The sequence below is a fragment of the Notolepis coatsorum genome, assembly GCF_963971535.1.
Source record: "Notolepis coatsorum genome assembly, chromosome: 8".
Classification (NCBI taxonomy): Eukaryota; Metazoa; Chordata; class Actinopteri; order Aulopiformes; family Paralepididae; genus Notolepis; species Notolepis coatsorum.
Window position 1 is genome coordinate 34937875 of NC_140172.1, and position 25482 is coordinate 34963356.

General features: G+C 43.0%; 2 protein-coding genes across 6 annotated transcripts in view; one reads left to right on the forward strand and one right to left on the reverse strand.

Moving 5' to 3' along the window:
* arfip2b (ADP-ribosylation factor interacting protein 2b) overlaps positions 1-18241 on the forward strand; it is a 46786-nt gene extending 28545 nt beyond the window's left edge. For all 5 annotated transcript variants that reach the window (XM_084320307.1, XM_084320309.1, XM_084320308.1 and 2 more), the window contains 4 exons: positions 2406-2627; positions 4386-4543; positions 11359-11533; positions 12235-18241. In XM_084320307.1, the coding sequence (XP_084176433.1) occupies positions 2406-2627; positions 4386-4543; positions 11359-11533; positions 12235-12390 (711 nt within the window). In that variant the 3' untranslated portion in view covers positions 12391-18241. The remainder of the gene's footprint in view (positions 1-2405; positions 2628-4385; positions 4544-11358; positions 11534-12234) is intronic.
* Positions 18242-20221: 1980 nt separating this feature from the next.
* The window catches only part of slc22a21 (solute carrier family 22 member 21), a 57782-nt gene continuing 52521 nt past the window's right edge, over positions 20222-25482 (reverse strand). Inside the window, exons 9-10 of the mRNA XM_084319988.1 lie at positions 23722-23857; positions 20222-20561 (exon numbers count right to left, since the gene is read on the reverse strand). Of these exons, the coding sequence (XP_084176114.1) occupies positions 20489-20561; positions 23722-23857 (209 nt within the window). The 3' untranslated portion in view covers positions 20222-20488. The remainder of the gene's footprint in view (positions 20562-23721; positions 23858-25482) is intronic.

The window sequence follows — 25482 nt, forward strand, 5'->3', positions numbered from 1 at the left end:
CAGCTCAATGTTCTCTCTCTGCAATGAGCATGGCTATTTAGCTAGCGGCTAACGTTACTTTACCATGTAAATGAATGACTAGGATGCAAAGCACTTTGCACTGCACACACAAAACGGTCGCAATATCGAGCCCTTTAGGTTTTCCTAGTCAAGGAATCAAATAGTCTGCTATGGCTGCATGCGTGGCGCTAACGTTATTGTTTTTAAATGCGCAACTGTCGGAAAAACATGGCATCGATAAGAGGAATCGATAGTCACAGAGGAATGCGATTCCAGGAATCGGACAATTAGGAACCGGTTCCCAATCAATTCCGATTCTCGATTCCCATCCCTAATCCTATGAATACTACTGTATGAATACTGATCTCTTCGTCCAGGGAGTCCTGGTCAAGACGGCAGCATAAGCAGTTTCATATATATATTTTTTTTACGAAACAATTTCACATAATATAACACATCCAATACAAAAAAGGGAAAGAGTAAAAGAAGAGAGACATACAGGATATCAGAGACGGTACCAGAGATATCAGAGACGGTACCAGAGATATCAGAGACGGTACCAGAGATATCAGAGACGGTACCAGAGATATCAGAGACGGTACCAGAGATATCAGAGACGGTACCAGAGATATCAATGATGGTACCAGTCCACCTCAAGTCAAGGTTATGTAAAACAGTTTCCTTTAGAGTGGTTTGTAAAATACTTTTAAAGATATTCAAAGGAGGGAGCACTTCTAAGACTACTATAAAGGCATTTTTCAGCTCATTCCATACCCAAGGTGCATAACAGGAGAAGGCAGTTTTACCAAGCGCTGTGCACCCTGGGGACATTTTAAAAGAATCCGATTAGATGTAGTGCTATAGTTGCTGGTAAAGTAAGATACAAGGCTTGAGATAGGTAAGTTGTTTACATAAAAGTGTCTCGACAATAAATATCAACGTGTATTCTTCTCCTTTGGTATAGGGAGGACCATCCTTAGAGATGGTAGTAGTAGTACCGTAATTAACATTTTGGAGCGGTAAAAAAAAAAACGAATGAAAAAACTAGGGCTGTCAGTTTATCGCGTTAATTAGATTAATTAATTACACAGCAAATTATCACGCTATGATAATTTACAAAAAAATTATTTAATTCGTAGAATACACATTTACAGACTTTTTTTTAATATGGTCCATTTGCATGTTCTTGGTATCTGATTCTAGGGACATCTATGGATCTCAGGGAATGTATTCCCAGTGTAAGAAATACTGTGTCCTACTAGGCTTGAGTAAATTGTAAAGAACCAAATGAGAATATCAATAAAAAAATTTTTTTATCTTTGACTGTGAATAACACCATGCTAAAATTGACCAGACCTGAAAAATCTAAGCAAATTAATAAATGGAAGATGATTAAACAGAAGATTTTGTAGATACAGTACTGAATTCTGCCATCCGGACACATGCAATTTGAAATATGATTATAGAATATCGGGCATAAAATGGTTATGCGATTAAAATGCGATTAATTAGATTAATTAATTCGAAATCCTGTAATTAATAGATACATTTTTTTTAATCGCCTGACAGCACTAGAAAAAACCCAACCAAAAGCAAAGAAAACAAGGCATTCTAATAGTAATTTTGTACATTGACTACAGTGGCAGCGATTGAAGCTTCGAAGCAATTAGGTCAGCCCTACTAGCTCACTGCTTACTCTAAGAAGTGTGTGTGCGTGTGCGTGTGTGTGTGTGCGTGCGTGCGAGAGGTGGGCAATGGCTAACATTAATATTACTGTAATGGTGGTGCTAAAGAGAAATGCAAAATGCACCTGTTGGGCAGAACTTGACTATCCAGGCCTCCATGAAGATTGTGCAGGCAGTCTCAACACGCTATGACATAATGTGTCCATATACCTACCCCGGTGGCCTGGAGAGTATACAGAGAATGGATACTGTCCAACCCTAGTTTGCTGACGGGTCATAATATAAAATGACTCTTTTCTATAGATGTTGTCAGTTGAACTGCGTTGCCAACGGCTTGGACTACAGTCGACTTCCTGTATGGAGTTGTTCCAGTGTTTGCTACAGGACAGCAAATGTAGTCCGTTCTAGAATGCTTGGTTTGTTTTTGTTGAGCGTCTATAGACCTTTTCAGAAGGATTCTTTAAAAATTCCGTAGCTAGGGGAACCGCTTTGGCCCCTGTTTTATTTCCCGTCAGCAACTGTGTTAACAAACATTGCAACAGGAAATACAAAGGGGCCTATTTAGAATGTTTATGTTGTTAGAAAAGGTCTATATATATATATATATCAGGTCTACATACTAACTGATTTCATTTGTATTTTTATTTTTATTTTATTCTATCCTGTCCTCCCATCATTCTCCTGTGCCTTTGTCCAACCATCTGTCCCCTCTGACCTCAGTGTACGAAGCAGATGATCTCGGAGCGCTTCGGTCGGGGCTCGCGGACGGTCGACCTGGAGCTGGAGGCCCAGATAGAGGTCCTGAGGGACACCAAGAAGAAGTATGAGAATGTCCTGCGATTGGCCCGAGCGCTGACCAATCACTTCTACAGCATGGTGCAGACGCAGCACGCACTGGGCGACACCTTCGCTGACCTCAGCCAGAAATCTCCAGAGCTACGGGTAAAAGAAATTAAAAAAAAAAACAGTTAAAACTCTGCTCAATCTGTTATTTCTCTTTACAGTTTTATTTTCACATTTTATCTTTACCATAAAAGGTCACATATTGTGAAAAACGCACCTTTTCAGTGCTTGTGCACATGCCGTTCAGATTTGCCTCTCCCTCATACATGCACTGTCCTTGACTCGTGTGAGAGAGAGAAAAATTTGTGTACAAAATGGCGCCTTGCTTGTGAACTTTCTTTTTTTCAACCTAAAGTATAAGATAAGATATTCCTTTATTGATCCCCTTGGGATAATTCAGGCATCATAGCAGCATGGGGGAGGGGAGAGGGGAGGTACAGGTAGTAAAAAAAAAAAGCAGTGTAAACAATATAACAAATCAATATAATTAACTCTGGACATGTGCACATGGGCAACAAGGTGCAAGGTGAGGGTATGTACTGTATGCCCTCTGTTATATTGGCCTTACAATAAATAGTTACAATATATAATCTAATAATCTAAATCTAATCTAATATATAATCTTAAAAAAACGAAATGCTAAATATATGCAATATATAATCTAATAATCCAATAATCTAAATCTAATATATAATCTAAAAATTATAAATGCTAAAATGCTAAATATATGATCTGATGAAGTATACAGTATTCACATAAGGTGCGGTATGCATAAGGTAGTAACCGAAAATGTACAGTTTGATCTGAATTTTGTTCAGTGGTACAGTGTTGCTATATGATTCTGTATTTGTACGATCAAGGCGGCACTCGGTACAGACACAGAAACAGCCCGTTGAGAACAGGACTGAAACAGAGGGGTATATAGAGGCTGCTAGAATGCATAATCTGAGTGGTATTTCCAGCAAAAAAACAAAGACCTGTTTCAGGTACCTCAGAGACTTATATTAACTTGTTGAAAAGGAATATAATATGGGATCTTTTAAAACACGTTCTGCAGACATCAGATTAACCATTTGAATTATGAATCACTTGTTGCCAGATGAACATGAAATGATGAGGATGACAATGGTCCTCAATTATCAATATTCCGCTATAGATTAATAGAATTCTGTCCCACAATGTCTTTATAACTATAATTCTATAATATAATTTTCTAAACCGAAATGACAGACATTTCTGTGTATTATTCTTGTTAAATGTGGCCCCATTGAGTATAACCCAAAACCATATTTGCACGTACCACACTTAAACAGATGTGTCCTTCAGTTATTTGTGTAAAGTTGTGGAATTCTCTCCATAGCGAGCTTAAGGGATGTAATAGTGTTTGTCAATTAAAAAAGAATTATACAAAAATAATATTTAGTCAGTATGAAAGTCAAATGTGATCTGAATAGTGAGATATTTTCTTTCTTTTATTCTTTATTTATTATTATTATTATTATTATTATTATTATTATTATTATTATTATTATTATTATTATTATTATTATTATTATTATTATTATTATTATTAAATTTGTTCTTGTTTAAACTGTGGATTGTTTGTTTCTTGTATGTGGTATAAATAATTATTTTGTGTAAATTAGGTTGTACGCCGACCATCAAGTAAATACTTGTTTAGTTTAGGAATAAGGGGCCGGTAACTATAAGATTTATTCTTCTTCCTGCTCCTTTTGTCCATGGTATGATATTTATGATTGTGTATGAAGAAACTCTGATTGTATTGATTCCATGTGGCAAATAAAACTCTGAATCTGAATCTTGTCACTAATATGCACATGAATGTATTTCTTCCAGGATGAGTTTGGCTACAACGCCGAGACTCAGAAGCTGCTCTGTAAGAACGGCGAGACTCTGCTCGGCGCCGTTAACTTCTTCGTCTGCAGCATCAACACGCTGGTCAACAAGACCATGGTGGACACTCTGATGACCATCCAGATGTACGAGAACGCCAGGTGAGGACGTGGATTGAATGTGTTCCTTCTTTATCTGAGACCGATTTAAAACATATATACAAACAAATATTAATAAAACAATGCTGTAAAACTGTAAAGCTAATTATTTCTAGGGCCTTTTTTGATGAAGGATATGTGACAAAATTGGGCTCCCTGTACTTTATGATAGGACCCCTTTCAATCAAATGGTCTGGGGCCCCCGGTGCCTGCCCCCAGTACTGTGGAGGAAGGGGCCCCCGTGCTGTGGCTAGGGTTGCCACCCGTCCCTTAAAATACGGAATCGTCCCGTAATTGGAAACTAAAAGACGCGTTCCGTATTGAACTGATACGGGACGCCCTTTGTCCCGTATTTTAAGGTTGCCAGTTTAGTGAGAGAAATGAGCCAGCCGACCTACAAAAACAAGCAAAAGTGTGTCCAAAAGTTGCGGAAAATAAACAGACACGGCAACTCGGGTATGATGGGCGTGCGCTCAGCAGCTCACCGACCAATGAGAATTAGCGCTTTCACGTTGCTAGGAAGAGTTCTGTGCCGTTGTGCCAATCAGAGAGTCTGTGCGCTGCGTGATTTATTTTCGAAGTCGCTTTGAAATGATTGTCTACAGCAGACACTACTCCACCGCGTCCTAAAAAGACAAAACGCCTCCAGAAGTACAGACCTGAGTGGGACGAGGCAAACCTCTGGCGTGATAGTCAGTGGAGATGTTTACAAAGCAAACTGTAAAGTATGTAGGTAGGCGTGTGTTTTATGTGGCGCATGGTGGACTGACTGACATCAGACAGCATGCATCAGGAGGAGAACAACATTCCCGAAATATCAGAACGCAAAGGACACAAGCACAGGTGTCACAGTTCTTCATGACTGAAACATCTCCTGAGATTGATTCGGTATGGGATATTACATCTTATTTATCTGGTTGTGTTTTTAACTAGATGTCAGTATTTCTATTTACCTGCCCTGGCAGCCCGGAGCCTACCCTTCTTTGCACTTTATTTTTTATTAATCTTTTAATTTGGGTCACACAAGTGTTTCATTGTAATATAAATTGTCCTCTTTGAGTAAAAGTGTTCCCAGGCTTAGCTTTTACAGCACTTTATATGCATACAGTATTATGCTCACGTTGAGGCTATAGTTCAGCCAATTTATTTAAACAATGTTAAATGCAAATAAAGCACTTTAAACTTTAAGTATGACTAAATGCTTTCTTGACTATATATAGTAACTGTTCCAAAATGCATAGATTTATATGTATTTTAGGGGTTTGGGGGGCTAGCTCTTTTTAATATAAATGTCATAGATTGTTTTATTTAGATTTCATAGATTTCTATGCATTTCAGGAGTTTGGGGGGCTGCCTCCCCAAAATAATTAAATAACATAACCCTAACCCTAACCCTAACCCTAAAACCGAAATAAACTAAAAAAAAAAAAAAAAAAGTGACAAAATCCGGCCATTTTCGGCCAAAAAACGCCCCAAAACCGCCCAAATTTTTTCTTGCGCGCGCTACGCGCACGCTCGATGATAGGTGTCCCTTATTTCTCCTGGTCAAAGGTAGCAACCCTAGCTGTGGCCTCGTCTCCACTAGCCAGAGTTTAGCCGTGCTGTGGCCCTGTCTCCACTAGCCAGGGTTTAGCCGTGCTGTGGCCTCGTCTCCACTAGCCAGGGTCTAGCTGTGCTGTGGCCTCGTCTCCACTAGCCAGAGTTTAGCTGTGCTGTGGCCTTGTCTCCACTAGCCAGAGTTTAGCTGTGCTGTGGCCTCGTCTCCACTAGCCAGAGTTTAGCTGTGCTGTGGCCTCGTCTCCACTAGCCAGAGTTTAGCTGTGCTGTGGCCTCGTCTCCACTAGCCAGAGTTTAGCCGTGCTGTGGCCTCGTCTCCACTAGCCAGAGTTTAGCCGTGCTGTGGCCCTGTCTCCACTAGCCAGAGTTTAGCCGTGCTGTGGCCTTGTCTCCACTAGCCAGAGTTTAGCCGTGCTGTGGCCCTGTCTCCACTAGCCAGAGTTTAGCCGTGCTGTGGCCCTGTCTCCACTAGCCAGGGTTTAGCCATGCTGTGGCCTTGTCTCCACTAGCCAGAGTTTAGCCGTGCTGTGGCCTTGTCTCCACTAGCCAGAGTTTAGCCGTGCTGTGGCCCTGTCTCCACTAGCCAGAGTTTAGCCGTGCTGTGGCCCTGTCTCCACTAGCCAGGGTTTAGCCGTGCTGTGGCCTTGTCTCCACTAGCCAGAGTTTAGCCGTGCTGTGGCCTTGTCTCCACTAGCCAGAGTTTAGCCGTGCTGTGGCCCTGTCTCCACTAGCCAGAGTTTAGCCGTGCTGTGGCCTTGTCTCCACTAGCCAGAGTTTAGCCGTGCTGTGGCCTTGTCTCCACTAGCCAGAGTTTAGCCGTGCTGTGGCCTTGTCTCCACTAGCCAGAGTTTAGCCGTGCTGTGGCCCTGTCTCCACTAGCCAGAGTTTAGCCGTGCTGTGGCCTTGTCTCCACTAGCCAGAGTTTAGCCGTGCTGTGGCCCTGTCTCCACTAGCCAGAGTTTAGCCGTGCTGTGGCCCTGTCTCCACTAGCCAGGGTTTAGCCGTGCTGTGGCCTTGTCTCCACTAGCCAGAGTTTAGCCGTGCTGTGGCCTTGTCTCCACTAGCCAGAGTTTAGCCGTGCTGTGGCCCTGTCTCCACTAGCCAGAGTTTAGCCGTGCTGTGGCCTTGTCTCCACTAGCCAGGGTTTAGCCGTGCTGTGGCCTCGTCTCCACTAGCCAGGGTTTAGCCGTGCTGTGGCCTCGTCTCCACTAGCCAGGGTTTAGCCGTGCTGTGGCCTTGTCTCCACTAGCCAGGGTTTAGCCGTGCTGTGGCCCTGTCTCCACTAGCCAGGGTTTAGCTGTGCTGTGGCCTCGTCTCCACTAGCCAGGGTTTAGCCGTGCTGTGGCCTCGTCTCCACTAGCCAGGGTTTAGCCGTGCTGTGGCCTCGTCTCCACTAGCCAGGGTTTAGCCGTGCTGTGGCCTCGTCTCCACTAGCCAGGGTTTAGCCGTGCTGTGGCCCTGTCTCCACTAGCCAGGGTTTAGCCGTGCTGTGGCCTTGTCTCCACTAGCCAGAGTTTAGCCGTGCTGTGGCCTTGTCTCCACTAGCCAGAGTTTAGCCGTGCTGTGGCCCTGTCTCCACTAGCCAGAGTTTAGCCGTGCTGTGGCCTTGTCTCCACTAGCCAGGGTTTAGCCGTGCTGTGGCCTCGTCTCCACTAGCCAGGGTTTAGCCGTGCTGTGGCCTCGTCTCCACTAGCCAGGGTTTAGCCGTGCTGTGGCCTTGTCTCCACTAGCCAGGGTTTAGCCGTGCTGTGGCCCTGTCTCCACTAGCCAGGGTTTAGCTGTGCTGTGGCCTCGTCTCCACTAGCCAGGGTTTAGCCGTGCTGTGGCCTCGTCTCCACTAGCCAGGGTTTAGCCGTGCTGTGGCCTCGTCTCCACTAGCCAGGGTTTAGCCGTGCTGTGGCCTCGTCTCCACTAGCCAGGGTTTAGCCGTGCTGTGGCCTTGTCTCCACTAGCCAGAGTTTAGCCGTGCTGTGGCCTTGTCTCCACTAGCCAGGGTTTAGCCGTGCTGTGGCCTTGTCTCCACTAGCCAGGGTTTAGCCATGCTGTGGCCTTGTCTCCACTAGCCAGGGTTTAGCCGTGCTATGGCCTCGTCTCCACTAGCCAGAGTTTAGCCGTGCTGTGGCCTTGTCTCCACTAGCCAGAGTTTAGCCGTGCTGTGGCCTCGTCTCCACTAGCCAGAGTTTAGCCGTGCTGTGGCCTCGTCTCCACTAGCCAGAGTTTAGCCGTGCTGTGGCCTTGTCTCCACTAGCCAGAGTTTAGCCGTGCTGTGGCCTTGTCTCCATTGTCTTTAGAACCTGGCCAAACCTGGCTGGGACTGTTATATAATCCTGGTTTAGCTTGTGTACCACAGTTGGTGGTGTGAATTTTAAACAGTTGCCTAGCAACCGTAAAGTTTACAAGAAACGGAATGGAGACACAAACCCAACCATATCATGCCATGCTATACCATGCTAGAAGGGGGAGCATACTTGATCCATTATCCCTGGAAGGGAGGCAGGGTTGAGGTGGATGTAGGAGGCAGGGTTGAGGTGGAGGCAGGGTTGAGGTGGATGTAGGAGGCAGGGTTGAGGTGGAGGCAGGGTTGAGGTGGAGGCAGAGTTGAGGTGGAGGCAGGGTTGAGGTGGATGTAGGAGGCAGGGTTGAGGTGGAGGCAGGGTTGAGGTGGAGGCAGGGTTGAGGTGGATGTAGGAGGCAGGGTTGAGGTGGATGTAGGAGGCAGGGTTGAGGTGGATGTAGGAGGCAGGGTTGAGGTGGATGTAGGAGGCAGGGTTGAGGTGGATGTAGGAGGCAGGGTTGAGGTGGAGGCAGGGTTGAGGTGGTTGCAGGAAGCAGGGTTGAGGTGGATGCAGGAAGCAGGGTTGAGGTGGAGGCAGGGTTGAGGTGGTTGCAGGAAGCAGGGTTGAGGTGGATGTAGGAAGCAGGGTTGAGGTGGTTGCAGTGTTGAGGTATCAACACAAGTAGGGCTGTCCTTGACTAAAGAAATTCAGTCACCTAATAATCATATGATCTATTCATCTCTCTCTGTCTCTGGGCTGGGCAAAGGTAATTTAATGAATTTAATGAGTGCTCTGGGCCTGTTAGCCATGTGTTATTAATGGAGGAGACCAACAGACGAGGCTTAGGCAGTAAATGGTAAATGGCTGCATTCATATAGAGCTTTTATCCAAAGCGCTTTACAATTTGTTCCTCGCATTTTACCCATTCACTCACACATTCACACCATGGAAGGTGCCAACCTGCTCATCAGGAGCAATTAGGGGTTAAGTGTCTTGCTCAAGGACACTTCGACACGGCGCCCGGGAGGAGCGGGAACCTCCGAAATTCCAGACAACTGCTCTACCTCCGGAGCCACTGTGGCCCCCATCTAAACCACTGTGGCCCCCATCCAAACCACTGTCGCCCCCATCCAAACCACTGTGGCCCCCATCCAAACCACTGTGGCCCCCATCCAAACCACTGTCGCCCCCATCCAAACCACTGTGGCCCCCATCCAAACCACTGTCGCCCCCATCCAAACCACTGTGGCCCCCATCCAAACCACTGTGGCCCCCATCCAAACCACTGTGGCCCCCATCCAAACCACTGTGGCCCCCATCCAAACCACTGTGGCCCCCATCCAAACCACTGTGGCCCCCATCCAAACCACTGTCACCCCCATCCAAACCACTGTGGCCCCCATCCAAACCACTGTCGCCCCCATCCAAACCACTGTGGCCCCCATCCAAACCACTGTGGCCCCCATCCAAACCACTGTGGCCCCCATCCAAACCACTGCCGCCCCCATCCAAACCACTGTCGCCCCCATCCAAACCACTGTGGCCCCCATCCAAACCACTGCCGCCCCCATCCAAACCACTGTGCCCCCATCCAAACCACTGTGGCCCCAGGCAGTGTTGGGTATACCTCTCGGATTTCATTCAAAGATTCAAAGGTTATCCATCTCTTGAATGCTGCAATGGACTACATTGAGTGTAACAAGATGCACTGCTATATTGAATATATCTATTGGCTTTTAAAACAAAATTTGCATCTTAATGGGTCCTGGAATCTTGAAAGGAAAGAATATCTGCATACTGGATTCCAGCTCCCAATACTTTATTGACTAAAACACATGATTTCAATTCAACAGGGTCTTCATCAGGCAAATGACTCATGATGGGTAGAAGGGTGTATTCATAGGCAATCAGCGAATGACATCACAGTCAACTTCTATTCTAATTTACCGGCCAAATGTAAAATGTATACATGTGTGTGTATATAACGGGTACATGCATGTGCAAAAATACATGTTTAAAAACAAAACCAAATGCATATGAATCTGGTAGGATTCAAAGCAATGTCCATGTCATTTTCAGGGAATCTGTCCTTCAGACGGTGCTGTGTCACTGTAACGTTCTTGAAGACAGTGTCGTCACGGAAACGTTCTTGAAGACAGTGGTCATGGTAACATTCTTCAAAACAGTGGTCACGATAACGTTCTTGAAGAAAGTGTTGTGTCTTAGCCATGTGTATATTTCCAGCCACTCCGGCCCAAAATATCGGTTTGTCTTCAGTTTTTTTTGCTGATGTTCCTCTTCTCAGGTCTCCTCTTCATTGTTAACGTTAGTAGCGGTGGTTTCAAAGAATTGTATGAGGGACGCCTGTTTCACCATTACAGTAGCTGTGTGTGATTGTTGTGAGTGTGTGGCACAGGAAGGCAGTATGCATTCAGTAAAGCTAAAATACAGGCTAACCGAAACCCTGATACGAATATGACATTTGATTTTCCTGGTTTCTTATATTAATTAGGGATGCACCGATCTGATATTGATATCGGATATCGGCCCCGATATGACTAAAATAGCTGGGTCGGGTATTGGTAAAAAATATATATATATATATATATATATATTTTTTTTTTTATATATATATAAATAATAATAAATAAATAAAATAATAAATACCAATTCAGTACATTTAAATCTGTGTTAATTTGTTACATTTTGTTTCACTAAGTTAGGAAAGTAATGTTTTAAGTCAAGCCTGATGTTGCCTTGCACAAAATAATGATCCCAGTCTCTTCCAGACAGTGACAGTGAGGCATACAGTTTATTAATTGAACAATGGGTGTCGGATCGGTACTCCGTGTCGGCCGATACCCAAAGCCCAGGTATCGGTATCGGTATCGGGACTGAAAAAGTTGGATCGGTGCGTCCCTAATATTCATGGGTCTTCATGGGTTCTTCAAATTAACCTGGTGTTTTTCCAAAACCCTCCAACAGACTGGAGTTTGATGCCTACCGGGCCGACCTGGAGGAGCTGAGTCTGGGGCCCAGGGATGCAGTGGTCATGGCCCGTATAGACGCTGCCCAGCAACAGTACCAGGTCCATAAGGACAAGTTCGAAAGGCTGCGCTCTGACGTCATCATCAAACTTAAGTTCCTGGAGGAAAATAAGGTATGTAAGAGAATACAGAATGCATCTCTCTCTCTCTCTCTCTCTACCTCTACCTCTCTTTACCTCCCTCTCGCTACCTCTTTTTCTCTACCTCTACCTCTCTCTCTCTATCTACCTCTCTCTCTACCCATCTCTACCTCTCCCTCTCTATCTACCTCTCTCTCTCTATCTACCTCTCTCTCTCTCTATCTACCTCTCTCTCTCTATCTACCTCTCTCTCTCTATCTACCTCTCTCTCTACCCATCTCTACCTCTCCCTCTCTATCTACCTCTCTCTCTCTCTCTACCCATCTCTACCTCTCCCTCTCTATCTACCTCTCTCTCTCTATCTACCTCTCTCTCTCTATCTACCTCTCTCTCTCTACCTCTCTCGCATGCCCACTCCCTCACCAGCTGACCTATCTCTACCTCTCTTTCTCTACCTCTCTCTCTCTCTCTCTCTCTCTCTCTCTCTCTCTCTCTCTCTCTCTCTCTCTCTCTCTCTCTCTCTCTCTACCTCTCTCTCTCTCTCTTGCATGTCCACTAACCCACTCCCTCACCAGCTGACATATCTCTCTACCTCTCTCTCTCTACCTCTCTCTCTCTGTTGCATGCCCACTAGCCCGCTCCCTCACCAGCTGACCTCTCTCTCTCTCTCTCTCTCTCTCTCTCTCTCTCTCATGCCCGCTCCCTCACCCGCTGACCCCTGTCTCACCTCCCAGGTGAAGGTGATGCACAAGCAGCTCCTGCTCTTCCACAACGCCATCTCTGCGTACTTCGCCGGCAATCAGCAGCAGCTGGAGCAGACGCTGAAGCAGTTCAACATAAAGCTGAGGCCCCCGGGGGCCGACACACCTTCCTGGTTAGAGGAGCAGTGAGGGAGGACACTACCGGGACCACCATCTCATCCTCCTCCTCCACCACCACCTGTTAGAGGAGCAGTGAGGGAGGACACTACCGGGACCACCATCTCATCCTCCTCCTCCTCCACCACCACCTGTTAGAGGAGCAGTGAGGGAGGACACTACCGGGACCACCACCTCCTCCTCCTCCTCCACCACCACCTGTTAGAGGAGCAGTGAGGGAGGACACTACCGGGACCACCATCTCATCCTCCTCCTCCTCCTCCTCCTCCTCCACCACCTGTTAGAGGAGCAGTGAGGGAGGACACTACCGGGACCACCATCTCATCCTCCTCCTCCTCCTCCACCACCTGTTAGAGGAGCAGTGAGGGAGGACACTACCGGGACCACCATCTCCTCCTCCTCCTCCACCACCACCTGTTAGAGGAGCAGTGAGGGAGGACACTACCGGGACCACCATCTCCTCCTCCTCCTCCACCACCACCTGTTAGAGGAGCAGTGAGGGAGGACACTACCGGGACCACCATCTCATCCTCCTCCTCCTCCTCCTCCTCCACCACCTGTTAGAGGAGCAGTGAGGGAGGACACTACCGGGACCACCATCTCCTCCTCCTCCTCCACCACCACCTGTTAGAGGAGCAGTGAGGGAGGACACTACCGGGACCACCATCTCCTCCTCCTCCTCCACCACCACCTGTTAGAGGAGCAGTGAGGGAGGACACTACCGGGACCACCATCTCCTCCTCCTCCTCCTCCTCCACCTGTTACCTACAACAACAAACACACCTTAAGGAGAACCACCAGAGAAAGAAACATGCAGACATCCAGGCGGGTGGATGGATGAACATTATGTAACGTTAGATGGATGACGGGATACATGTCGGTGAATGAGCTTCAGCAGGAAAAGCCAAGTGGCCAGTATCATGGAACAGTCAGTGATCAGAGAGCTGTTAGTGCCTCTCTATCTCTCTCTCTCTCTCTCTTCCCCTTCTCTCTTTTCACTTTCACCTTCTCTCTGTCCGTCGTTCCTCCGGTGACGCTGTTCACCTCTTTTCTCTCACTCTAAAACTGTGCCACTCGTCCCCCCTTTTCTTTTTCCACTCTCTCTCTCTTTCGTTTCAAGTCACTTTTCGTTAAGGCACTACTCGAGCGCTCCTCCCAAGTGCTCTGAGGTTTAGTTCCCGCCCCCACGACGACGTCTAGGCGGTGGCGGCAAAGACGAAAGAGAGGATGGACAGAGGAGACGGTAAAAGCATTTGTTGCACAATTTGAATGACGACAGACCCTGAAACACGACCAGTAACCACAGCGAAACTCTTCCAAACCTTTTTATTTCATTTTTCTTTTTGTTTGTTTTTGTAGGCGGTGCTTATTGTTTTGACTGACAGGTGGCCTGGAGGAAGAAAGCTACAAATTCTAAATCTAGACATGAAAGAAGATAATTTTTACAGTACACTGGAAATGAAACGTGGGTACATTTGAAGTCAAATACAGTCTCAGTTTGGAAGCCTTGTTTGGAACACAAAATGTTGTGTTGAGCCTAGACTTTGTTTTAATTTGAATGTTTTCTCTATATTTGCTAAGGTAATCAAACCAGTTCTAACCAGCTGCATCCTGTGGTACAGTGCCGGGGACAATGTACAGCATCAGTGTTTCTGAGTGTCAAGTAATACGGAGTCTGTTGCAATAAGAAAATGCAATACACGTTCATGTTATGGATTTGAAATTGTGACCTGAAAATACCTAAATGGTTTACTTTAAATGGTATATAATGACCATTGACAAAACACTGCCATGGCTACAGGAAGCTACACTGCTTTGGGCCTCTCTCTGTGTCTCTAGTTCACGGAACAGGACAAGGTATCAAGGGTATGAAGTGGAGCCGGAAATAGACATCGTCGTTCTCTCTTAAAACATTTGGTCACACTTTATAATAACCATCCGAAATAGATTGTCAACATTTAATTTTTGTTTTTAAACTGGATAATAAACTGTTAATAATGGTCCACTAACATAACAATAAAGTCATTGTTATTATTTCGTATTAGTTATGATACATACATTCATGATAAACTTGTTTTTATTACATTCATAAATACATAGCATTATTCTAATTATACCATTTACCAGCCATTAGTAAACAGAGGCCGTTTAAAATGTGTTATTAATGAATTGTTGGTTAACATTAATTATAATTATAATTAACTAATTGGGGGCGGCTACGTGGCGTAGTGGGCAAGGCGCTCGCCACGAAATGCTGGAGACGCTGGGCTCGTCAGTTCGAGCCCAGCTCTCCACATTTGCTTTCAGTTTAGCTGGTCGTCCGTACTAATACACATTGGCCGTATTAGGGGGTGGGAAACTGATGGGTGGGGATCGGGCGTTGTGGACAGCGACTCCTACAGGTCGGTTGGTGCGCCTGCGCAGTAGAATCAGGAAGTGTCGGGGGCAGCGTGAGCCTCCCACGCGTTACTCCTAGCCACTGAGAGATCGAGCTGCGCAGGTGAAAAGATGCGACTGCTGTTACCTCAAGTACCGGAGGGGACTTGTGCTATGTATGACTTAGTCCACATTGCAGCCGGCTTGTGGGAGGCAAGAAACAGCGTCCGTGACAGGGGAGGCTTGAATTGGATGATACGAAATTGGGATGGGAGAAAATATAGAAAATGGGAGAAAAAGTGGATCAAAAAAAATTATAATTAACTAATATTCATACATTTTCAAATTAACCATTTATTAAGGATAGTTATTATAAATTGTTACCCTGTATTTGGGTTAAGTTTTTAGCATGCATAGCCTCATATGAGTTCATGATCAGTCAACCATTCTGCCCATAATCCAGGCTGCACTGCGTGTCCATAATGATGTCACTGACTAGTTTATATTTTAAAATCAGTCAATATATTTATATTCTAAGTAACATACTATGGTGATACGTTTTTGTTTCTGTGTTGAATATACATATAATATTGGAGGTTGACTGTTTATTAACTCCTTTTTAAGGTGTGTGTATTTCTTTTAAATTTCATTTGATTATTTAAGTATCATACAAAGTGAAATATTGCTTTAACTTTGCTTTTGTCTCTGACGGATAGTAATTGAGTGTAGGGTTATAAGGTTATACAGCAGGTACTTGTAAAATCCCCTTAGTTCCATTCTCTACCAGTGATGCATAAACGGTGCCAAGGCACCACAGGCCAGAAAATCACAGTTTTAAAATCACAACATTTCAGTTAGTTTATGCAAATATTAAACATGTTTGCAATTTTGACATATTCCAAAAGGTATTATACTGGATGTATTATATTGGCTTCTGTGCACTCCTAAAGCTACTGGCAGTAGTTTTTTCATTTGAAAAAGACAATCAGATGTTGTTGTTACAGTAATTTTTTGTTGAAGAATTTTCCAGAAAGTTCATATCAGGCGACTGCTCATTGGGCCCCGACCACAAAGTTAGGAAAGCTTGGTCTAAAGAAAGGAGTCGTTAAAGGGCCGCGCAGCAGCTTTCTATTTCCTTTCACCACTGACTGACACTGAAAATGACACAGACTGCTTTGTCATTTCTCAGAGAAGCCCCTCAAAAGCAACATGGCGCGGTAAACAAGTCTTCTAAACAAACAAACAAAAACGTGTTTGTATTAGGGCTGACCTCGACTAATCGATCGAAAGGAGCCGTAGTCGACTGCCAACCTCTTAGTCGAATGCAAAAAAATACATATAATATTATTTAAAAAATTTATCATTCTTTCCAAAAGCAAAGAGGCCTAGACGCATGGCTAACGCTAATGGCACACATACCAGAGGCTAACTGCCTAAGAAAATGGGCACAGAGGCACTGAAAGAGGATTTCACCCGTCTAAGGAACACACTAGACAAAATATCAAGACGTATCCATCAGTGGACCAATTGCATGCTTTCGCAGAGGACATGAAGTCTTCAGTCGAATCCTTCAGACACTAAGCACCCCCCTCGGCCCAAATGGAATGACCCAAAAAAAAATATATATATATATAAAATATTTCTAATTATATATTTTTTGCATTATAGTAGTAGTCAATTTTGGCCAATCAAAGTCGACTATACAAATCCTTAGTCTGGGACAGGCCTAGTCTGTATACAATATATACAAGTACATATATTGACTTAATCAGGGCCTATATTTATCACACTTCTATGAATATGAGTATTGATTTAGGATCATAACTTGGGTCACATGACCATAATATACACCTCACTACAATCTGGTCTCAGATCAGCATTCCTACTTTTAAGATGCTTGATAAATAAAGGCCCAGAGGTGTTTTATCTTATTCCATTGGTATTGGCATACTGCCCCCATAGACATTTAAAATTCTGGTTTGCATTCTCATTCATATGGCTAAAGCGATGGAAGTAATTTGATGTGAAATTGTTTCCTGAGAGAGAAAAAATACATCAATTAAATCCAGTCATTTATATATACCATTAATGGTCAATTTGTAGATCGGATCGGTTTGAATGAGGCAGAGAATGTCATTTGATCCATAAATGTCTTACTTCTGGATCATGTCAAAAGCTGCTTTTCTTCACTTGTAGAAGATGGGTTTAGTTTTTGACCATTGCAGAGGCTCTCTGAAGTCAAAAGAACTGTATGCTGACCAGCAAAAGGAATACCATTTATACGATGCTCCGTTAAACTCCTGTGAGAAGAAGACATGGAGAGAACTCCATGAGATCTCCATCAGTTAGCTATTCCTGCAGTGTCTTATCTGCTGTGTATTTGCATGGCAGTATGGGTGTTGGTAGGGATTGTCCTCAATTAAAGAAAGTCGACCAATAAGTCGTGGAATTTGTAAAAAATTATGGATTTGTTGATTTAATCAAGTTGGGTTTTTCCCATGCAGAATGGCCTCTTTAAATCTAGAACTTATACCAGAGATGCGCTTATTGTTTTTCAGCGTTGAAAAATGCATAAATAAAACGAATCGACTAACAAAAACTCGGATCGACTAAGACTAAATCGACTGAGTAATTTAAGAAGGGGCTTCCCCAGGTGTTTGTTTTTGTGATGGTAGAGATGCTGTACACTTGGCCTTTTTGTATGCTGGCTTGCATGGACTGGCTCTGCCGTGCTACCAGTTATTGATTTAAACTTGACTCTGGCTGAAGCAGTATTCATAGCTTTGATGTGCTGCTCTCATATGGAAACGGGAGTTGGTTCCTGTGGCAAATATCTTTGTACTGTGTGCTACTCGTATCTTCTGAATCCTGACAACATGTGAATGTGTCAAAAGGCAGGTTGTATTCTGACTTCACAGAGGCTTCGCCCACAGCCCATTCTGAATCTGAAATAATTTCTCTGTCCATACTTAAGGTGTATGGTCCTTTTGACCTCTACACAGCAATACTAACTCACTAATTGTAAAGATGACCTTGCTCTGCCAAACATGTGACCTTTCCCTGAACCCCCCCCCCCACGCACCCATCCTCTTAAACCCCACAATGATCTGCCCCAAAATCTCCCAGTCAACTGCCCCGAATGAACTAAACTACTAGAAATGATTTCTGTAATAAATTCGTAGAAGGTAAAATATTGATTAGCCTAGTGATTAACTGTGGCAAGAGAGTCACTCTTTAGAAGTAGTCTTTAGATTGTTGCCGAAAGAGAATATTGAGATTTATGAACTGAGATTTTATTTGTGTACAATCAATATTTTCTAGGCTACGCTGATGTACTGTATGAATGAGTGTACATAATGATAGTTAAGATGATAGTAGATGAAAGTTGTGTGTCATGGATTGGTGTGATATTTTGCCTTCATTCCCCACTGACCTGAAACCCCTCAAGGGAAGAAAGAAACTATTAAAAGTACCACCTTTTCAAATGCTTTGGCCTGATCCGTTTGTTTTTCCCCACCTGAACATGTTGTGCTCTGCTTAGTCTGCTTCACTGTGATGAAAACAATCTTGAGAGAGTGATTTGACATTTAGAATTTTTCCCCAGACACCATAGTACAGTGTGTGGGTGGGGGTTCTCTTGGGAGTTTTCAACCCTCAATGCATTGACCTTTTTATAGTGGTTGTTGGTCCAGTCGCACTGGATGTGATTATATTCCTCATGAATAGTAAAGAAGTTCACTGAAGTGGAAATTACAAGCACCTTGAAGTGCTTGCTTGAAGAGGTAAATTTTTTGCATACTTTTGAAAATAGTTAGTGATCTAGCCTCCCTAATGTCCATAGGTAGGGAGGCGTTGGTACGTAGTTAACCGGTCCTTCTCATGGGGTTCACTTCAACCATGTAAACTATTCAATATCCTCCCTCATCTGTCTGAAATCAAAGCTCATCTCATCCTGCAATGCCAGTACCATAACGAGAGCTGGCCTGATGCAACGCTCCCCTTAAAGGAACACGCCAGCATTATGGAAAAGGTGCTTACCGTCTTCTCCAGAGTCAGACAAGAAGATAGATAGGCTACCAATCTACTGTGCATTCAGTAGAAAGCTATCCGGCTGCAAGCTAGCCTAGCTTAGCACAAATGAATGGAAGCAGATACGGACCAGCTAGCCTAGCTATTGTCCAAGAACACCTCTCCCGGAATTTTATGCTAGGCTAGTGGTCCGTATCCGCTTCCATTCATTTGTGCTAAACTAGGCTAGCTTGTAAACGCATTCACTTTTTCTGACTAGTGGGGTGCCTAGGATCACCCGACGTACACTAGGAACTAGGGGACATGGGACTATAGTCAGTATTCTAGTCTATATTCTAGTGTAGTCTACAGTCTATTCTAGTGTAGTCTAAGTCTGTATTCTAGTGTAGTCTACAGTCTATATTCTAATGTAGTATACGGTCTATATTCTAGTGTAGTATAGTCTATATTCTAGTGCAGTCTACAGTATATTCTAGTGTAGTCTACCATCAATATTCGAGTGTAGTCTACCGTCTATATTCTAGTGTAGTCTACAGTCTATATTCTAGTGTAGTCTACCATCTTCTATATTCTAGTGTAGTCTACAGTCTATTCTAGTGTAGTCTACAGTCTATTCTAGTATAGTCTAAATTCTAGTGTAGTCTACAGTCTATTCTAGTGTAGTCTAAGTCTGTATTCTAGTGTAGTCTACAGTCTATTCTAGTGTAGTCTAAGTCTGTATTCTAGTGTAGTCTACAGTCTATTCTAGTGTAGTCTAAGTCTGTATTCTAGTGTAGTCTACAGTCTATTCTAGTGTAGTCTACAGTCTATTCTAGTGTAGTCTACCATCTATATTCTAGTGTAGTCTACAGTCTATTCTAGTGTAGTCTACCATCTATATTCTAGTGTAGTCTACAGTCTATTCTAGTGTAGTCTACCATCTATATTCTAGTGTAGTCTACAGTCTATTCTAGTGTAGTCTAAGTGTATTCTAGTGTAGTCTACGGTCTATATTCGAATGTAGTATACAGTCTATATTCTAGTGTAGTATAGTCTGTATTCTAGTGTAGTCTACAGTCTATATTATAGTGTAGTCTACATTCTATATTCTAGTGGTCTATTCTAGTGTAGTATACAGTCGTTCTAGTGTAGTCCAAAGTGTTCTATCACAGACAATATGATTGATTAAATCATTTCAGTTAGAGAGGATTTATTCATGTGATCAGTTTGATGGATGTGTCTTGATGTTTCATCTGGATTGATCTTTAGCTACAAAGATGCAGACAGAATACAAGCACATTGAAGTGCACTGGACGTTGTAAAATAGAATAATGTGATAAAGGTAAGCACTGTCATGATACAATGATATTCTAGATGGGACACTGGGACAGCCAGGCTATCGAATATTTAAAAACATACACTGTGAACAGGTTATTTCCTTATGGTAAAATTAGTTAGATATGTGTAAACTGACCTCAGTATTGGAATAACAATTTTAGCATCAGAACATCAAAACAAATATTCTATAATAATGATGAACCAAGTTAGAGAATATATTAGGAATATAATATATTTAAAAAAATTCAAACTTAGTAGAAACAGTAAACATAACACGTAAAAACAACACCGATGGTAATAATTGCACTTGATAATGGATCATGTGGAATGCATAGAGAGAGAGAGTGGCTTCATCATATTCTGTATTCGTCGTCTGGTAAACCGGGCCTCACACACCGGTGGCCTGTTCTTCTTCTCCCGTGATCTGAGTGGGGTTGTAAGATGGTTTCTTTTTACAACACCTATGGGAAAAAGGGAAAAGTAAACCGTGACCATCTGTGGCAAACATCTGTTGTATACAAGTCTCACACCCCTATAGTTTATCTTTGTTATACTAACAACAATTTACTCAAAGGTAACTTCACAAAGACACACAGCTAGCATGATTCTGCCATTAGAAATAATAATTCACAAATTCACATTTATGTTTGCCCTATTGCAGGAATCATTTTGTTGAATGAAGTGGTAAATCCAAGTGACATTGCAGGTTTCCTCCAGTAGAGGGAACAGATAGACAGACAAAGACAGCGGCCTTACAAAGGGTGTGACACTTTTAATTGTATTTTAAAAAGCACATTCATTTTGATGTAAATATAATTACTATTATATTTACAAACTGTATACTCTATAAATCGGTATTTACATAATACAGTATTTACATGGGAACATGTTATTACACCAAAGATTTAGCCCAATGTTACACAGAACACTGGCTTGGTCATCTAACCCTATTTGTCTCTAGTGTAGTTACCATAATTTAGCATAACATTTAGGGGTGCACGATATTGATTTTTTGACCCCCTTATCGATACCGATAACTTTCTGCTCCTCAAGGTTGATACCGATACCGATAACCGATATATATATTTATTGTATTATAATTCTTTTTTTGTATACATATTCCTGTAGTTTTGACCTAACCAGATTTATCATGACATGAGCGTTACTACTATGAACAAAACAAAGCCAAGAGAACAGTTTGACTCTTCAAATAAAGTGACTATATTTATTTTGAGTCAATCACAAAATTCACAATCCGTCAATGTCATTAACAATGTGTTTCCCTGAACAATGAGTGAACTAAAAACCAACAGGTATTGTCTACGAACAGGTCGAAAAGTACCTAGCGGAAAAAAATCTAATCTACGAATTCCAATCTGGCTTCAGAACATCCCACTCCACTGACACATGCCTTCTCTATTTGAATGACCACATCAAACAAGAGGTGGACGCAGGCAAATACTGCGGCATGGTCATGCTGGACCTACAAAAGGCCTTTGACACGGTCAATCACTCCATTCTGATTGACAAGCTAAAAGCAATTGGTTTTGATAGTCTATCAGTGAGCTGGATGCAATCCTACCTTGAGGGGAGGGAACAGATGGTGGAGGTAAACGGTACCCTATCCCCCCCCCTCACAGTGAGCTGTGGTGTTCCACAAGGAAGCATACTAGGACCGCTACTGTTCCTAATTTATGCAAATGACATGTCGTCAGCTTGTGACTGCAACTTGTTCCTGTTTGCGGACGACTCAGCCCTGCTGGTCTCTGACAAGAACAAGTTACAGGTTGAAAAAACCCTCAGCTCGGAACTAGGCAGAATCTGCATATGGCTCGCTGATAACAAACTATCATTACACATGGGCAAAACAGAGTCCATTCTCTTCGGTTCAAATAACAAACTCAGCAAGACCGACGGCTTCTCAGTTACAGTGGGTGACAATATTGTCACAAGGAAAGATGAAATTACCTACCTGGGTTCCATCCTAGAGGCTAATCTCTCCTGTGACAAAATGGCATCCAATGTAATAAAAAAAGTCAACCAACGAACTCGATTCTTGTACCGGATCTCCTCTCTGGTAAACAAGAATACCCTGAAGACTCTGGCAGGAGCACTCATTCAGGGGTACTACGACTATGCTTGCACCTCATGGTACCAAAGCACCTCAAAGGCGCTAAAAACAAAATTACAAACATCTCAAAACAAACTGGTCAGACTACTGCTTGACCTTACTCCTAGAACCCACCTCACCCCTGCCCACTTTGACAACCTAGGATGGCTTAGAGTAGACGACAGAGTACAGCAACTTGCAATGGGCCTGGTCTACAAGATACACTACACGACCAAGGTACCCATGTACATGTCAAAATACTTCCCAAAGGTCAGTGAATACCACGATCACAACACCAGAGGGAGCTCCACAAATCATGTTAAACCCAGATTCGGCTCAAATAAGGGACTAAACACGTTTCGCAATTATGCCACATCAATGTGGAACGCCCTACCCAAAGCTGTAAAGGAATGTGGATCACTACCCACTTTCAAAACCTCTCTCAAGGGACACCTACGGGAGACTGCAATTCAACACTGGCCCCTGTAAATATCCTAACCCAACCCCCTCCAATGTACAGTCATTTACCTAGTATGGTTTTGTCAATAGTCCAATGTACAATTTTGTTTGTTTGTACAGTGTCCCCCCCCCCCCCTCAATGTACAGTTTTGCTTGTATATACAGTGTGCCCCCCCCCCCAACCACCTCCAATGTAGATTACACAGTATGGTTGTCAATATCCCAGTGTACCCAACCCCCCCCACCCAACCTCCTCCAATGTACAGTTTCTACGTCAAATGTATATACTCCCTTTTCCTGACTCCTTCTGTATCACAAACAGTACTGTATTTGCAAATCTGGTATGTCATAAATGTATAGATGTAGCAGTACTGACTATCTGTATGTCATGTATGTCATATATGTCCTGATGGTCTGCATCCCCTTAACAATTGTGTGTATTGAGCTGTACTGTATTGTACCCATTCTGCAATCTGTTAATAAAGTTTTCAATCAATCAATCAATTGTGCTTTGTCAGTAGGGATGGGTACCGTTCACATTTGACCCGATACGGTACCGGTACCTGTGAATCGATACCGGTACCCAACGGTACCTTTTTTCGGTACTTTAGTCTCAAAAAATGTTATCTACCTACCTCAGTTGTAAAAAAAAAAATCCAAACTTCAAATAACCACATTTTCGACCGTTTTCGGCTTGCCATTGCCCCGACTGCTTTGTTGTTGACGTTGTGAACGTTGACATGAAAAGAAAAAAGTTAAAAATAAAAAAGTGTACCAAAAAAAAAATTTATTATCGGAGCTATCAATACTTTTATCGGGTTTATCGGGATGACGTCATAATTGCTGATATCGGCCCGATAATTATCGTGCATCCCTAATAACATTGGCTGAGGCCTAATGCTGTATAAAACATATGATTGCAAATAGAGGGTTGGTTGATACTATGACTAACAGGTGCTGATCTGTATACAAAGTATATACTATAGTATATAGTATTTATTTATACATATATATCCAGCAGGCTAGTACATGACAGGGGAGTGAGGCCTCACCCAGGGAAGGTCTGCATGTGAGCGATGGTGTCGGGAAGAGGCATTCCATAGCTCTCAGGGAGTAGGAGACTAAGCAACCCGGACAGAGCGGTAAGACTTCCCATCAGGATGTAAGGCAGTGAGACGGAATAGCTTCCTGTGGCACCATGTCAAATCAAGGAGAGAGGAGAGAGACAAACAGCGTGGATTAGAATGGTATTGTACCATATAGCTAACAGTAATTCAACCAAAGGAGAGAGGCTTTGAAAAACTTTGAAGTTGTGAGTAGATGCAGTAAGAGTTTTAAATGGTCCCACTAATTCAAATGTTAGACGGTTGGGGGAAATACATTATTTATTTAGCTAATAAATAAAGTTGTTGATCTCAGCATGCTGAGTTATATCCCACTGGAGGAAGTTGGTGAAGAAATTGCTGGTGACCAAGCCTAACCAATTAACTAACCTAACCAATTAACTAACCTAACCAATTAACTAACCGAATCTATTACCTAACCTACTACCTAACCTAACCGTCTACCTAACCGTCTACCTAACCGTCTACCTAACCTAACCTACTACTTACCCTAACTTAACCTACTACCTAACCTAATATATTACCTAACCCAATCTATTACCTAACCTAACCTACTACCTAACCTAACCTACTACCTAACCTAATCTATTACCTAACCTTCTACCTAACCGAATCTATTACCTAACCTAACCTACTACCTAACCTAATCTATTACCTAACCTACTACCTAACCTAATCTATTACCTAACCTAATCTACTACCTAACCTAATCTATTACCTAACCTAACCTACTACCTAACCTAATCTATTACATAACATAACCTACTACCTAACCTACTACCTAACCTAACCTACTACCTAACCTAACCTACTACCTAACCTAACCTACTACCTAACCTATTACCTAACATAACCTACTACATAACATAACCTACTACCTAACCTACTACATAACATAACCTACTACCTAACCTACTACCTAACCTAACCTATTACCTAACCTACTACCTAACCTAACCTACTACCTAACCTAACCTACTACCTAACATAACCTACTACCTAACCCAACCTACTACCTAACCTAATCTATTACCTAACCTACTACCTAACCTACTACCTAACCTAACCTAACCTACTACCTAACCGAACCTACTACCTAACCTAATCTATTACCTAACCTAATCTATTACCTAACCTAACCTACTACCTAACCTAACCTACTACCTAACCTAACCTACTACCTAACCTAATCTATTACCTAACCTAACCTACTACCTAACCTACTACCTAACCTAACCTACTACCTAACCTAACCTACTACCTAACCTATTACCTAACATAACCTACTACATAACATAACCTACTACCTAACCTACTACATAACATAACCTACTACCTAACCTAACCTACTACCTAACCTAACCTACTACCTAACCTATTACCTAACCTACTACCTAACCTAACCTACTACCTAACCTAACCTACTACCTAACCTAACATACTACATAACCTAGCCTACTACCTAACCCAACCTACTACCTAACCTAATCTATTACCTAACCTAACCTACTACCTAACCTACTACCTAACCTAACCTACTACCTAACCTAACCTACTACCTAACCGAACCTACTACCTAACCTAATCTATTACCTAACCTAACCTACTACCTAACCTAACCTACTACCTAACCTAACCTACTACCTAACCTAACCTACTACCTAACCTAATCTATTACCTAACCTAACC